Raw genomic sequence first — 16,763 nt, forward strand, 5'->3', positions numbered from 1 at the left:
AGTAGGTTATACGCCACTTTATTATAAAGTAAGCATATTGAGAATTATTGGGAGCCCCCAAATTTTTAATGATATATGACAGACACGTATTGAATTTTTAGTAATTAATGAAGCATTTTGCAATGCCTTAATAATATTTCTCTCATTTTTTCATTTAAGTTAAACATTTTCTTATCTAGAACGCGTCAATAACTGTTGACGTAATATCCGTTGCATCATGAAGTGAAGCATGCGCCTTGTCATTTTCAGTCATTGGTTGATTAAAGATTTTAAAATTATAATATTCGGGTAATCGGGGCATTGCTCAAGTGTTGTATTGTGATAAGAACCTTATACCGTTGTAGTGACAAAACCTAATGTGCATTTAAGTGAAAAAATAAACATAGATCAATATGCTTATCAAAGAATAGTAAGTACAGGTTATTTTGTGTCCTATTCAGAATAAGAATCGATTTTTTCGTCGTCACCAAAATCTTCCTTTTGTCCAGGTTATGATTATACTTTGTAGTAATTTGTGACTTTAAAACATGGTTTTTTCTAATGAATTATAAAAATTTAATTGAAAAACTGTAAATGTTGATAGATCTGACAATGACAGTAGTTTAGGTCAAGGGAGATAGTAGCAGATGTTAAGAACTTTGTTGCAGCTTTAAATCTCATAAGTCTATTATAGTCAATATTAAAATTGAATTATTTCTTTTACAGTCGAGTAACACTTCCTTTAACAGTTGAAGAGGTGAGTTTTTGTTACATTTTTTTTATATTATAATGAATCCTGACCTATTTAAATACTTAAACGTTACATTTTTCCCACCAATTATTATTAATAAGGATTCTAGCTGGAGTATAGCAATTTTTTAATAAATTAATAAAAGATTTAAATAAGTACTTTTATTCTTTTTGTTAAAATACTTGTATATTTTCAAGAATTTATTGTTGATATACCTTATTTCTTAATTTTTTATCTGTCATATAGATGAACATTGGAATTAAAACATTTGTTCTTTACATTATAAATGATTAAAATTGTAAATTGTGGTAACTCGTGCCATAAGAATTTTGTTATCTAACATTTGGTGAAATTTATCTACCGGTTATTAATGAACTTTGTACAATCTTATCTTTTAACTTGAAATTGAACTAGAAATTATTTTACCTTCTATACTAAGTTAATATATTTCACTTTACATCAATTTAAAAATACTTATGATAGTCTCCTTAAATAGAAAATAAGTATAAAATTTGGATTCATCAGTGACCTAGTTGTCAAAAAAAAAAACCATAAAGTGAGTCACTAGTCCATTTCAATATGCTCCTAAAGACACTACTTGACTTAAACTTCTTACTTCAATTAGAATAATTTTATTATTTAAATTACATTTCATTATATTCCTCTCAAGTATAGTTGCAATAAGCCGTAAAAAATATAATTTTGTCAAAGTGAAAAACAAACATACAATAGTTCATGTATTTTAAATATACAGTGGTTTATGTACTGAGTCATTGCAATGTCAGTTTTTGGTTATAGGATTAAATGAAATATGTGACATATTTATGTGACAAATGAAAAATATAGTATGAAGCTTATGTAAGAATGAAGTTGGCCAGTATGTCAGTATATAGAACACCTTATTGTTCCATTTATAAATAAGGAACTAAATGTTGACCTCCTTTTTATTGTTTTAATATTAAGGTAGGTTTTTCTCAGGTTTTTCTGTAAATCTAGCTCATTATTAGAACTTAAAAATGACCTATTTTTATTTCCAAGGTCATTTCTATCAATTTTTTTTAAGATTAAATATGGATTAAAAGTTAAAAATTGAAGTCATTGTGTGTTGTGCGGCAATTTGCGGGAAAATTTCTCCGAAACTTATTTCGATAAAAGTTTGATTTGAGCCAAAAGATCGACAATTGTTGGCGCCCTTGAGCCGTAAAGTCCGAGGTCTCTTGGACTATTGAGAAATGTCGCTTCATGGCAAAACTGTCAAAGTAACCTAAGAGCTTTACTTTTTTATACTATTGATTTTTCCGTATGACGTTCTTGAGTAGAATATACAAATGATATCTCATTCTACAAAATCCGTATTAACATTTAGCCTTAAGGAGGCCATAACAGTACTAATTTTAACAGATTATATAATTATTGGAATAAAAAAAAAGTCGCTTATGTTTATGACGCCCATATTTATGGGCTACCTTCACGTCCAAATTCTGTGAAGCTCAGTCCAGCTGGCTTACCTGGAGCAAACGCTAATTTGCGGATAGACATACAGACAAACAAAATTTTCGCTATTAGCAACGCAAATACATCATGTGTACATTTTTCGATATTACATACAGACAGACCAATGTTATTCATATTGATGTATAGATACATAATTGAAGTTATAATACGATAAAAATGTCTAATAAATAAACAAGGATGTATATTCAATAGTTACATAATAACTAAAATCATCTAAGATGAATGTCAAGACCGACAATTATGAATGAAAGATTTTCCATGGTCGTAATTGAATCGTATTAAAAAATTGTTCAACTTCATCACAAAGTCAAGCGAATCAAAATGCTTGAATGACATTGAATAATTTGTTAATATGTTAATTTTGTTCTTATAAGCATACATCGCCTTGATAAATTATTAAACAAATTTTTACCAAAATTGTAAGGAAGATATTAAAACTTTTTTATGTTATAATTCAATCTATTTATCTATTGTTTATTCTTCCTCGTATACGTTATTACATTTTAACACAAACTTTAAGAATATAAATGCCAATATTTCGTTATAACCTTACTATGTAAAAGGGAACTACTAAAAAGTGGTTATCACTGCTTGTCGGAATTTGATATTTTTCGCGAGTTCCATTGGGTACTGCGTAGACTTGAATTTTTAAATTGAAGTGTCATTCCTGTCCCCAGAATTATATGACTACGGTTAATAGTTTTTTTTAATAACTAAAAATTTTACGTATAGAAACTTAATAGAACTTGTTAGTAATAGAACTTGTCGCTCTAAATTACGTCCGTGCGGAATAATAAAAAAATAATAGCCTATGTGTTCTTCCAGTTTATGTTCTACATCTGTGGTAAATTTCATCAAGATTATTGAAGCCGTTTCGGAGATATCTTGTAACAAACATCCATCCAAACTTTTGCATTTATAATATTAGTAAGATAAGAACCGAAACTGTAATTCAAATGCAATTGTATAACTTTGGTTGATATTTAATCAATTCGTGCGTTGCATTTGATATCGATAGCGTAGTTTATGACTGGAAAAACGGACGCTAGTGTTAACTTTTTTTATTATTTTTTTCTACACTGAGTAATAAGATTATTTTAAATCATCGTATGATATCCGCGTATGCGTTTTATCGTGAACCGGATTTCTTTTAATAGTATATGATTTTTACGTCTATTTTTACCGTAATCCTACAAATATTTTTAATGTTTGGATGGATGTGTGGATGTTTGTTTGAAGGTATCTCTAGAACGGCAGAACGGATCCCCACATACACAATTTAGTTGTTTTATACTCCGCATAGACGGAGTCGCGGGCGACAGCTAGTAGTTGTATAAAAACATATCACCCATTCCCTTTGAAAATACAGAGATAATTATATGTTTTGTACAAGTTTCGGGAGTGGAAACTCACGGTTTATCTCTAACTCTTGAACTGAACTTTAATCTACTAAGATTCAGACGTATATAAGAATGTAATCAGTAATCATGTTTTTTACAAAGTAATCTAATTCATACTAACAATACTAATTAATACAGTTATAACAATGATATCGAGAACAGCAAAACATTTACTATTTATGTGCATTTCATATTTTCCATTAAAGTATTCAGTGTCAATTTGCTACATGTAAAAATAAGTTATCTGTGGCTTATTTTGCACGAAATTAAAAAAATAAATATAGTCTATGGACAACTGGCAAAGATTTCTTCAAATCGGTACTGTTGTTTCGGAGAATATTCAATGCAATGAATCAATCATATCTTTCCTCTTTTCTCTCTCTTTATATTAGTATTAAGAAATTGGTAATATAGGTAAATTTATACTACACTGATTGTTGAAATCTGTTGATTTTAATTTATAAGTAAATATTTATCTTTTTAAAAAACTCAATTATTTGATGTCTCATGAAAGTGGTTCCCCGCCTTCAACGTTTGAATCTAATTCTTAAACATCCCAGCTAATAGACAACTCATATTGTATACTTTTTTCCTATTGTTTGATATAATAGTGATTAAATATTCAGTCTCACATTATTCGAGGTCAGTTAGAATTAAATAAAAAAAAGAAGGTCGATTAAATTATGAACCAGTTATTGTTAATGTTTAGCATTTTTTGACATTTAATTAAAACTTTTTTTATGATTATAAATTAATTCACAGATGAATATTTTTTTATTAATATACTCTGTGGTTAATGTTATAACTGGCACATCAACTAAATAAATGTTCATTATTACTTTTAAATGTTTTAGAGTTAAAATCTGGAAACTTTGTACTTTCGACCTGATTTTTATATTATTTATAATAGTTTATAAAAAATATAATAATACTAGCTGTCGCCCGCGACTCCGTCTGCGCGGGATTAAAAATAGATGTTGGCCGATTCTCAGACCTGCTCAATATGCTCACAAAAATTCATGAGAATCGGTCAAGCCGTTTCGGAGGAGTATGGGAACGAAAATTGTGACACGAGAATTTTATATATAAGACAATAAGACATTTTATCAGTTCAAAGATATTACAATACTTATAACACAATTAAGTACACAATAAAAGTAAAATATGGAACTTAACAAAAATATCAAACATAGAAATTATAATTAAGCCTTACAATGCAGAATAGATAGGGTATGTTACATATATCGACCTGTGACGAAAAGAGATACATTTTTTATGATCTTACTTATAATTTGATTTTTTTGTTGACAGTACCAAGTGGCACAGTTATACTGCGTGGCGGAGGTGTCCAAAAATGAAACAGGCGGCGGTGAAGGTATTGAGGTCATCAAAAATGAACCCTTCAAAGATTTCCCTTTGCTCGGTAAGTTTCATTGTTTAACTTACGTCACTAACCGTAGGTTTCTGAAAACAAAGCCCTGAATAAAACATCATCCCTCTTTGACAAAACAGAGATAACAATATGTTTTAAATGGTGATTTTGGATATCCAGGGTAAGCTAGATATGTAGCTTTTATGATATGTCATAAGTCCGGAGTAGTTTTAAAAACTTTAAAGTTTAAGTACCAAAATTTATTTTTTCTATGCTGACTTTTGTCTAACCAGACTATGTTTTACATCTATACCAAATTTCATAGAGATCTCTTTCGCCGTTCTAGAGCTACCTAGTAACAAACATCCAGCCAAACATTATTTTTTATAATATTAGTAAGATGTAGTAAAATGAATCCATATATTGATTTTATTTGACTTATAACAATGTTAACATGTTGAAAGAAAATGATTACGTGGTTTTTCTCAAGTTTCCACGTTGTGTTGTCTGTCCTTGACAACGCTCAATCTCTCGACCTTAGTTCACGGCCTCGCACTTCGATTATGTCACGGCTTACGGAACGCTAGTTATGACGATGTTAGCCATTCAATCTAAAATTAATGAACTTTTTTATAGATTTAGTTATTTTTTTCATCCACGCAATAGACTCCACTAAACTGGATCAGTTAATTATAAGGCTACCAATATTAAAATCTTTTTAGTTATTTGCTGCTGCCCGCGACTCCTTTGGCGCGGATATTTAAGTGTTCTTCCAGATGTTCCACATCTATGTCAAATTCTTACAAGATCATGCAGTCGTTTTGGATACCTTCTAACAAATATCTATCCTTATATTAGCATTAACAATATTAGTATATTATTCCGATAGTCGTATCGGTGAATAGATTGATAGCGAAGAGTTTCGACCAACATCTCAAGAAGCTCTCGCTGAACAGTTGGATTAAGGGCCCGATACAAAAGGCAGTTATCCTAGAAACCGCACGCATCGTGAGAAGGTTCCTGTCTCTGCAGCCCTGACCACTGGTTGTTTGAGTCATGGGACTCCGCAACCGGTGGTGCTCTATTTTTAAATATAATATATTTTGTATAATTTTTTACTTTTTATATGAAATGAAAATATTAAGAATAAGGTTAATAAATGAATAAGTTAGTATGATTAAAAAAATAGAACAATTTGCTACTTTGTCTAACGTAATTTTTTTTACAATACAACGTTTAGTGTAGTAAAAAATCCTAAGCAAAATTTTGAAACAAAAAATATGTATCATAAAAATGGCATGGTATCACGATTGACTCATTAAAATTTGTTACTATTCGCCATAACATAGCCTTGTTAACGTGTATAGTATGACGTCACACACTAGTTTACTCAGATGTGTGTTTACGTAAGTGTTTCGCCGACATAATTATTCTCACTACAAGATATTCTGTATTGTAATGTCTTTGTAGAAGTTTAATTTATACGTATGTTTTTAAATCAAATAGCAACTACATATAAAATTCCCAGTGAAAAGAAGTTTTTTTTTGTCTCAGAAACACACTTGGTCCAATTGGTTCGTAGCCTTATATATATTTCAGTTAACAACTCTGAGCTTTATTATGCTTTATACGTAGTTTCAGTATAAAGATGCATCTCCACTAGAGTGGACAAGAAATGTAGGATGTATTCAATATAATTCCCTAGTTAGCGCGTCGCCAATAAATGATATAATTTATGTCTAACTTCCTTTGTCTATAGTATATTAAACTAATATTTTTAAGCGTCCAGTGTCATAAAATATTTCGAAGAAATAGTTTTGTTTAGTCATTAGTTAATTTAAATTACTGTCCCTAAATTATTTTTTGAATTTATACGTGATTTACAAATCAACATTTGTCGAAAAGGGTTGTATCACTTATTAGATATCTTAAAAGATGTAACTCTTTTCGTCATATAAGTCAAAATGTTCTTTGTCGTTCTACTTTAGTGTATATGCCCCTTAATTCGTATTCAAAACCTGTGTTCCATTTCGGCAAACAACACCAATTAGCAGAGTCCGCTCTATCGTCGAAATCTGTGTTATTCAGCCTGTGTTGTTAATTACACGTACCTTTTGGGTCTTTCATAGCTTTGTATTATGTAACTTGCGTAATCTCAACGGAAACTATACACAGTAAAATTGAATTAAAAGATAAAGCGTCCCCTATCGTAAAGTAGGTTCGCACAACGAAAGGTCTTAGGTTCGATTAATTAAAGATTCAGTTAACATAACTATCAAAAGAGCCCTAATTGGCTTAAAAAAGGTGGTTTATTCTAGACACCGAGGGCGCATTGCTGCGACCCCAGATGCTAAATTAAGGGAGTTTCTTTTAAAATCTGAAAAAGTCAAATCAGAATTCTTTTGTTTGCCAGCGGCCAGCGTGCTTGACCTAGTCAACCCTAACTCAGGGTAGGTTCCGGCCCTTCAGTAGGGATGTATGGAGGCTGATGATGGTTTAATAGTAATTTCTATAATAGAATTTTTATTTCCAGGTGGGAAATATTCATCGGGTCAGTATACATATAAGATTTACCACTTAGCGTCGAAGGTGCCTGCTTTTATCCGGCTGCTGGCTCCCAAAGGATCTCTCGAGGTGCACGAAGAGGCGTGGAATGCTTACCCCTACTGCCGGACTGTGCTCACTGTAAGTTACATACGAGCTATGCGATGAACATAGTTACATCTCTACACATATAACTCTTTTCGTTGCCTTGTTTTTAAAAGATGTTGTTATAGTAATATTATTTTGGTAGTGGCGTTAGGCTTTGGTATATGTCTTTCTGTCGTGGTTCTCCTTAGTGTAAGAGATATAAACGTACATACTTTAGTAAGAGATATCTAGTTTAGTACTAGATGGGCAATAGAATAGATCTTAATAAGTAAAATTAGTCATCAAACAAAGTTTATACAACGCCGGTTAACAATAAGGGCCTTTCAACAGTCGCCCTTGACGTGCTGCATTGTATTGTTCACATATTTTTTATCTAGTCTAGTGAAAGGTTATTTTAAGACAGCAGTGACGTCACAATTCTAAACTATCGACATGTAAATTGATACATCGTCAGTCAGGTATTATTTTTAAGATTTCAATGACATCATTTCAATGCCGTCAATAAGCGAAACTAAAAATAATTGAGTGTTAAGAAAGACTTAAGTGACATGTTGCCATGTGACTTACGAAGCTAATTATTGTATGTGGTATACATTTTTGATTAATAGTTTTAAAATTAATTCACAAATTACCAGACTAAGAACTAGTTTATCAAGATGGTACATCTTTAACAAATAATATACTTTATTTATGGTAACAACGACCCATCTGAAGAAAAGTGTTACATCTCATGAGAAATGAGATGTGATTCTTTGCCTCACTGAAATATAATTTTAAAGTTACTTTTTTTTTGCAGAATCCCGGCTACATGAAAGAAAACTTCGTTATTTGCATAGAGTCCCTACATTTACCTGACGTTGGTGACCAGAATAATGTAAGTATATTTATAATATGATTCTGTTTTTTTTAACTAGGGTCTACCCTCGACTTCGTTAGCGCAGAATTATAATATAATATGCCAGCGTGCATCACGTACCTTCCCGTCAAAGTTTTGCGTAAACAAATGCGCTCTTACGTACAGACAAAATGACAGACGGACAAAAAATTGTAATTTTATTTTAGATATGAGATACGAAAATATATAATTTGCACGAAATATGACACTTTCGATATTGTTATTACATTCAGAGTCTCCAATTGTGTTTATATGTGTTAGGAAAGGATACCTTACCGTGTAAACGAGAGATTTCCAAAATCAGCCCCTCTCCACCCTCTGACGACACCCATGAATCAGTAAATGCGATTTTACAACAATGAGAAAGACTATTCCTTTCTTGGTCGACTAAATCAAGACAATATACAGTCAAAAATGTCTAAAATAACACCAATGAGATTTTTGTTACTCCAAATATTTTTCCATTATACCAAGAAACCAAAAACTTTAATTAAATACATGTGTTTAAGTTAATAGTTGTATATTTTTACACGTTGTTATCGTTTCTATGTATATTTGCCACGTATAATCGTTGCAGTAATTATGCGAGTGTTGACTCATTGTAGATAGGTAGTATCTTAGTACAAAATTAAATAGATTTATCGGTACCAAATAACAACGCCTTCGTCCGACCTTGTCATTGATCCTTAGATAACGGTGTCGATTTTAACCAGCCTTAAAGTTTTAATACGTGTTTTTTCTATACAATCGCAAATATACGATTCTGTTTTATGGTATAGCTGTGTAGAAGTTTTTTTTTATATTATAACGTGACCGTTGCCTAACTTTAATCGAGGGAGGAGAGGGTGCACAGAAAGAAAATATTTTCCCTTCCCATGCATCCTCTCATCTGGAAAGTCCACTTCCACTTCCCATCCTTTCTTTATATGAAAAAGGGTGGGAAGGGAAAGAGGACTAAATTAGGCCTCCGGGACGCACACTCATCAGACGAAACACGGAATTGCGTCCACTTGACGCCTGTCTTCTGTGTTGTCGTGGTATTTCACCGGGCGAGCCGGGCCAGTTCATGCAAAGATGTTAAAGCGGGCTCTACCACTGTTTGTAATCTCACTTCTTACTAATATAAATGCAAAAGTTTAGATGGATGGATGTTTGTTAGAAGGTTAACGTTAACGGCTCAAAGGATCTTTATGAAGTTTGGCACAAATGTATGATAGTCTGGAAGAATCTTTTGCACTCTAAATGCTTGAATGTTACATTTAATTTGTTATTTCTTAGTATTCAAAAGTCGACGCAATTGTGATTGCTACATTTAATTCGTAATCAAGGCGTTTGCAATAGCAATATCTTCAAGTGACAGTCGTTTGCTTAATTAATTTGCCTTCTTTTATACAAGATTTCGTAAAAGTATATTGTCATTTATTGTGAAATTATGTTCTACTTTACATGTATGTGGTTTATATTAAGATTTCGGTAGAAATTTATGAATATATTAATCTTACTAATATTATAAGTGCGAATGTTTATATAGATCGATATTTGTTAGAAGGTATCTTCAGAACGACTTAATGGATTTCGATTAAATTTGGCATGGATGTAGAACATAGTGTGGTAGAACATATAGGCTACTTATTAAGTTTACTATAATTACGCGCGGAAAGTCATGGGCGACAGCTAGTAATCCGAATAATTGCGAATCAATTTTTTTTATATTTAACACTTTTAATATATTTTTTATGGAAATATGGTTCAGACTAAATATACAGTTTTGTTTACTTATATCCGTGACCTTCTGTAGAAGGGTATAACGACTTACTTACGCACTAAGTTAGATTCCTCTTTATAGTATATCTACTTGAAGATGACTTCGACTCCCTTAGTGATCAAACTCAAACGGTAGTCAGAGTCGACATAGTGACAAGTATTTTATAAGTCAGTACACGATCTTATTGCGCAGTTTGACATTGATGTCTTGTATTATGGTAGCGTAAGTGCTATGCCGCGTTAACGTAATTATTTTTAATTACGCAATAAGAACTCTTTAACCGGTATGAGTTAAGTGTCAAGTTACTTAGTTCACAGTCATGATACAATTGCTATTTTTTATGAAGTCGGTACTAATATTTTTTCTTGTTTCATACCTTGAAGAGACACGGTAGTACTATTGCATTCAAGCGGAACTTCTTTTGTCAAACAATTGCTAAAAACGGCCCTTATCAAGGCCATCATACTTTATAGTATTTTAACAATTTCAAATACTTCGCGACGAAAGCGATTTATCGGACGTTCTTGCGGTGAAGGGAATTCAAAGATATGTGGGATGTCAACCTGCACTGGGCCAGTGTGTTTGTCTATGGCCTAGTCACCACTAACTTACCGGTTCCGAGCCCCTCAGTGTGTACGTATAGTGAGCTGATGATGCGACGAAAAGGGTAACAAGAGGTTATAGGAGATGTAAACTTTTCGGCGATACATAAAGAACTAGTCATCATCGTCAGCACTATACGTCCCCGCTGAAGGGCTCGGAGCTGAACCTAAGTTAGGGGGTAACAAGGTCATAGGTAACCACGCCGGTCCAATGCAAACTGGTACCATTGTTCAAATAAAGTTATTTTTGTGAAAGAATATAGTACAATGTGCCCTTATAATTCGTTTTTGTTCATTCGTCTAGAAAATATATGATCGTCAGCAAAATATCGCCTTTCTTACGAGATAAACTTTGACCTTTCCTGTAATAAATCTGTCCCGAGGTCAAACTTCATGTTACAAGGTTTTCTGTTATTCTTAAACTTCGCTTCTAACTTTAGAAAATAAAAATATTCTTGGTATTAGTATTATAGTTGACGCCCGCAACTTCGTTCGCGCAGAATAAAATTAAATTCCAGCTTGATACCTTCACGTGTTTTTGAGAAAAAGAGTCTTGACAGACAGACGGACGGACAACAAAGTGGTCCTATAATGGTTCCGTTTTTTTCCTATGAGGTATGGAACCCTAAAAAGAACGTTAGTAACCTATGTATTTATTATTAGTAGCCTATGTGTTCTTTCAGACTATGTTCTACATCTATGTCAAATTTGACCGGGATTGAAATTCATCCGTTCTATAGATACCTTCAAATATCCATTCATCATCCAAATAATATTAGTAAGACATAAAATATATGAAAAGTAAACAATAAACTTATTGTACATTGTTTCGGTAAAATTTGTTGAGTTTTAATCTGTGAATGCAGAGTTGCAGTATGCTTTATTATTTGCGTCGTATAAAATTTTATTTATCTTTTATTCAACAAAAGATAAATTTTACCTTTTATGTTTTCCAACAAAACTGTGACGAGGCACTTTCTAGAATGTCTTTGTGCCGGAAGCACCGTTATTGAGATCAACAATTGCTACAGTTTAACGTTGACCTATTAGTTTTTTTTTAGTATTAACTGTAGGTTGCCAAATAAACAAAATGTGTCGTTTCGTACTTTCGTGGAATTTGTAGACAAATAAGTTTCTATTGCACAAAAACGTTAATTCGTGTTTGTGTGATTTTTTCCAACGCGAAAACAATATTGTCGACCTTCATAGAGGGCTTACTTTGATGTTTTTTTTTAATTGCAAGAATCACATCTGATCATACGAATCGTCAGCTTCAATCCGATACGAATTAAAAAGTCATCGAGTTCAAATGGCTCAATCACCCATCCAGCCCAAACAATATCATTGGCAATTTGCTTTTATTAAGTTACATCTTTTAATATGGACACAAATTATGACATAGTTACATGACTTTACATTTGAACATACAACTGAGTTATATGGCTTCAATACTTTGCTAGTAAAAATGGTTTACTTAATTAAAGTAAGACATTTTTAAACCAAACTTAACTATGTTTTTTCATATTACTATTTACAATGTGTATTTCGTACCAGATATTCCATTGTTATGGTGGACCTTGACAACTAAAGGGTCCCACACATTAACAGTCCGCCGGCCGATATTAGTCTGTGAGTTAATCGCACTTTTCTCACAGGCCACCAGATACGACCAGAGACTGTTTGAGAAGGAAATCTATTGTTTCATATGTAAAACACAAGTTTAATAAATCATCCCTTCTTTTTATTAGGTGCACGAACTATCAGCTGAGAAGTTAAAGAGCCGCGAGGTTGTCCACATCGACATCGCAAACGACCCGCTGCCTTCCGCCGACTACAAGCCAGAAACCGACCCTACAAAGTTCAAGTCATCGAAGACCGGTCGCGGACCACTCGTCGGGCCCAACTGGAAGAATGATATCAAACCAGTCATGACCTGCTATAAGCTTGTCACTGCCGAATTCAAGTGGTTCGGTCTCCAGGTAAGTTGGTAACGGTCATTTTCGACCCGACGTCCGTCGGTCGAAATTAGCCTGAAATTAATTTGTTTCCTGTTATATTTCCAGAGCAAAGTTGAAAATGTGATCCAAAAGTCGGAGCGACGGCTTTTCACCATCTTCCATAGGTAAGATATCTAAATTATTACTTCTATTATGTATTGGATGCAATTACATAATTGATTGATGCATTAGGGAACTGTCAAAAGAACAAAAAAAGAAAAACAGTAGGCTATGATGATAAGTTAGCTGCGTTCTTACATCACGGTGCTCTACCCGGTACACTGCAGTGAATAAAGCACCATTGTGTTACCTCAATTTTTTCAAAGAGGATAAGAGGGATGGCAATATGTGTAACCTTTACAGACAGGAAACCGAGCACCTTGTTACATTAGTTTTGTTAAGTTATACGAGCATAAGCAAAAATTGTTCAAACGTTATACGGTCATAAACATTTCCAATCATACCAGTAAATGTAGTTATTATCGTAAAATATAATATGTGCCATTAAAGTATTGCAAAGATTAAAAGTGCTTATCGTAATCTATAGATTGTGATGTGTTACGATCGTATTATTATTAACATACTTTATTTTATACTTTTCTTTGAATTGGTAATTTGAAAACATATATCGACAGTTTTATTAAAATTAAAGCGATAATATCATGATATGAGAAATATACGGACGAAAACTGGGTTAGTATACTGTAATTTTGCACAACATGCATAAAGTAAATTTTAAATATTACAAATGTTGCTAAAATTATGAACAGCGACAACATATGTAGATTTTTATAGTTGAAGACATCTTTGTAAAATAAATTATTACGATGATTCGATTAGCTTGCGCCAATCCAATTTTTTGCCTGAAACTATAATAATATCGAATTGCAAACAAACTTGCTTGTATGATGATACTTCACACCAATATAGGTAAGAAGTAGCAATAAATTTGGTTTTCTGGTATTACCTATGCATTTAATTGTTGTATTACAGACAAGTATTCTGCTCTATGGACGACTGGTACGGTATGACGATGGCGGACATCCGCGCCATTGAGGACCGCACTAAAGAGGAGCTGGAGAAGCTGCGGCGCGAGGGCGAGGTGCGCGGTATGCGCGCTGACAACGAGTAGAGACGTGTGCCAGAGCGGAGCTGCCCAGCGGACGTAAGACATGCCCACATACACCCACAACATTCTCACTTGGCAACGCGATTGTACTTCAAACCTTTGGCAGGTCGTAATTGACCGCCAAATTGAAATGGTGGGTCGAAATGACCGCCGATAGAGTGTAGCTAATAAAAAGTTGTTGGAATACTTTCCCGATAATTTTAAAGTGATAACTTGATTGTAATAATAAATTTAGCCAATCTAACTACTTACTTAAATTTTATCAAATGTTTCTTAGATTCACTGATGGGTCATCTTTGATTACCTATTTTTAAAATTTGAAATTTCACTGTTAGAATGTTTATTAAAGAAATATGGTCGTCTGTGAGAATAGAAGTGGTAAGTGGGTGTTGCGTCTGTCGCTCGATGTCGTCGTCTCGCTCCCGCAATGCCCGAGCCTCGACCTGTGAGATTGCATATTCGACTTGTCAAAGTCCTGCTCATTTAACTAATAAAATACGAATAAAATCGTCATTACTAGTGTCCTATCAATGTATTTTAGAATCCAACGTGGCGTTGCGCTTTATTAGTAAAAAATTTAATATTTATTTTACATAGATATTTTGACCATAGATTGCGTGAAACTTGTCAACTTCTGTTAGAGTTTTATGCATTCTATAAATATGTATAGTCTATGGAAATTTAAAGCGATTTCAATTTTAAAAAAGTTAAATAAACAATTTCGTTGTATAAAGGCGATCTCAGTCGAAGCATGGGCATAGTTAACCATTAGCTAAATTTCATTCAACTATGAAAATAATATTTAAATAATATCAATGTAGTCAGTGGTTATAGGTAGTGTTGTGTCGTTACCTTTGAAATATTTAAAATTTGGATAAATTACTCTTTAGCAATGAGATTTGATTGGAATTAAGTCGTATTTAGATCAGATTCTTTCGCTGTTTAAAAAAATATATATAATTAAGGTAAATAATCCTGTCTAGGGCAGGAATTATTTGGCTGTTGTGTATTATAAATTATGATAGATATAAAATAATAGTATATTCCTTTTAGCATCACTCCGTTGCATAAAATGTTGGTGCAATTTATATTTATTTGCGGCAACACTGAACTGTTATGTCAGTTAACTAATTTATTTCACGGGTGTTACAAGGTGAATAAAATCATTAAAATCGGTTGTCGGTTTACTTTGTGCTATTATGATTGTTGCAAATTTTTTATTTTGTACATCAAATTGCAACTATAACTGCATGTATTATATAAGTTTGTTGTTTTAACAAATCAGTATTTTTTTTTTGTAATATTTGTGTGACATTCCAGATTCTATACTGATGATTGTGAATTATAAATGTTTGCCAACAAAGAGATATAAATATTCGCTCTCTGTCGATATTCCATGTTCCAACGATTTGTTGATGTTATGCATAATAAGAGATCAATCCATAATTATTCAAACTTTCGTGACACATTATACTAAACTGATATATAAACACGGCTAAACACTCACGTATAATCGGAATGAGCTGAGGGCCGCGTCCGCGAAATAATACCAGTCCCACTCACCCTGATGAAGAGCCCCCGATGCGCTCGAAACTAGTCGGTGCCGCCACCGGACGTATATACGTGAGTGTTTAGCCGTGTTTATATATCTGAATCCATCCATATATACATGTCAAACCGTATATTTTATATAAATTTCCATCTTATGTTATCATATAAAATTCTAGATTTTATTTTTATGTTCCTTTTTTTTAATGAATTAAACGGTGCCGGTATAGGCACGTGTTTTTTTAATTTGAATCAGGTCTCACAGAGATTCAATAAAATAATCAAATTCATTTAGTTTTTTTTATTAGTAGAATTTGTCTATGGCGCCATGATGCAAAGAGTTTCATGCTTAATGCACTCTGTAGAACGCGTGCACAATAACATAACACTTGCGTCAAATGCACCCGATCACCCTTATTCTAGTTCTTTTCACAGCGATCTGGTTCATGTCGTCGTGTGACGTCATGGGTCTCAGTTCGCATGTTATTGTGCACGAGTTGTTATTCTTTTCTGTTTATGAAATTTAAACAGCGTGATTTTTATTTCTTGGCCGTCTTACAGTGTAGTTTAGACACGCGTAGCGTTGCTTAGTGCTTTTTAATTATTTGTTTTTTGGTTTTTATATTTTTCTAAAGTTCTTATATAAATGTAAAGTACTTAATTTTCTTAAAACTTTACATTTTCTCGATGTAGTAACATTTTTAGCTATTTTAATGGTTTTATGGCTGAAAATAAACTCGCTTTTCTAGATATAAAGTCCAATCACACAATAATAAAAATATTTTCACTATGACGGTGCAAAAGAATTGGGCTTATTATTAAGTTATAATAATAAAAAAAATATAATTTAAAGCTTTCCGCTTTGATAATTGTTAAAGCTTTTTTTTGTTGCGGTTACCAAATAAAATTAAGTACACTTCAGATTTTTTATTTTATTTTCGTGCGAACTGCACATATCTGCTTACATTGCTATGATTGCTATCCTTTTTTTATTTTCTATTAGTCTTCGGTTTATTTTTAAACACAACTAATATATTCTAATGAATATTAACACGATAGCTGCCATAATGATTTTTCGAAAAACGATTTTTTTTTTAATTTTGTCCAAAACCATTTGAATGGGACCTTGCAGGTCACGCTGTATACAATAATTCGATT

General features: G+C 32.6%; 1 protein-coding gene across 1 annotated transcript; it reads left to right on the plus strand.

Moving 5' to 3' along the window:
• Positions 1-222: 222 nt before the first annotated feature.
• Positions 223-15,571, plus strand: vib (phosphatidylinositol transfer protein vib). The gene is made up of 8 exons (XM_013312458.1): positions 223-409; positions 706-736; positions 4,957-5,068; positions 7,551-7,702; positions 8,466-8,543; positions 12,680-12,910; positions 12,995-13,053; positions 13,922-15,571. The coding sequence occupies exons 1-8, from the start codon at positions 393-395 to the stop codon at positions 14,058-14,060; spliced, it is 819 nt and encodes a 272-aa protein (XP_013167912.1). The 5' UTR covers positions 223-392; the 3' UTR covers positions 14,061-15,571.
• Positions 15,572-16,763: the final 1,192 nt, after the last annotated feature.

Source organism: Papilio xuthus, unplaced genomic scaffold (assembly GCF_000836235.2).
Source record: "Papilio xuthus unplaced genomic scaffold, Pxut_1.1 DF827679.1, whole genome shotgun sequence".
Lineage (NCBI taxonomy): Eukaryota > Metazoa > Arthropoda > Insecta > Lepidoptera > Papilionidae > Papilio > Papilio xuthus.

Excerpts from the sequence above, each read along its gene's own strand:
- vib (XM_013312458.1), top strand. Across the intron at positions 8,544-12,679 it reads ACGTTGGTGACCAGAATAAT|GTGCACGAACTATCAGCTGA; the intron begins GTAAGTATATTT and ends TCTTTTTATTAG. Across the intron at positions 13,054-13,921 it reads CTTTTCACCATCTTCCATAG|ACAAGTATTCTGCTCTATGG; the intron begins GTAAGATATCTA and ends GTTGTATTACAG.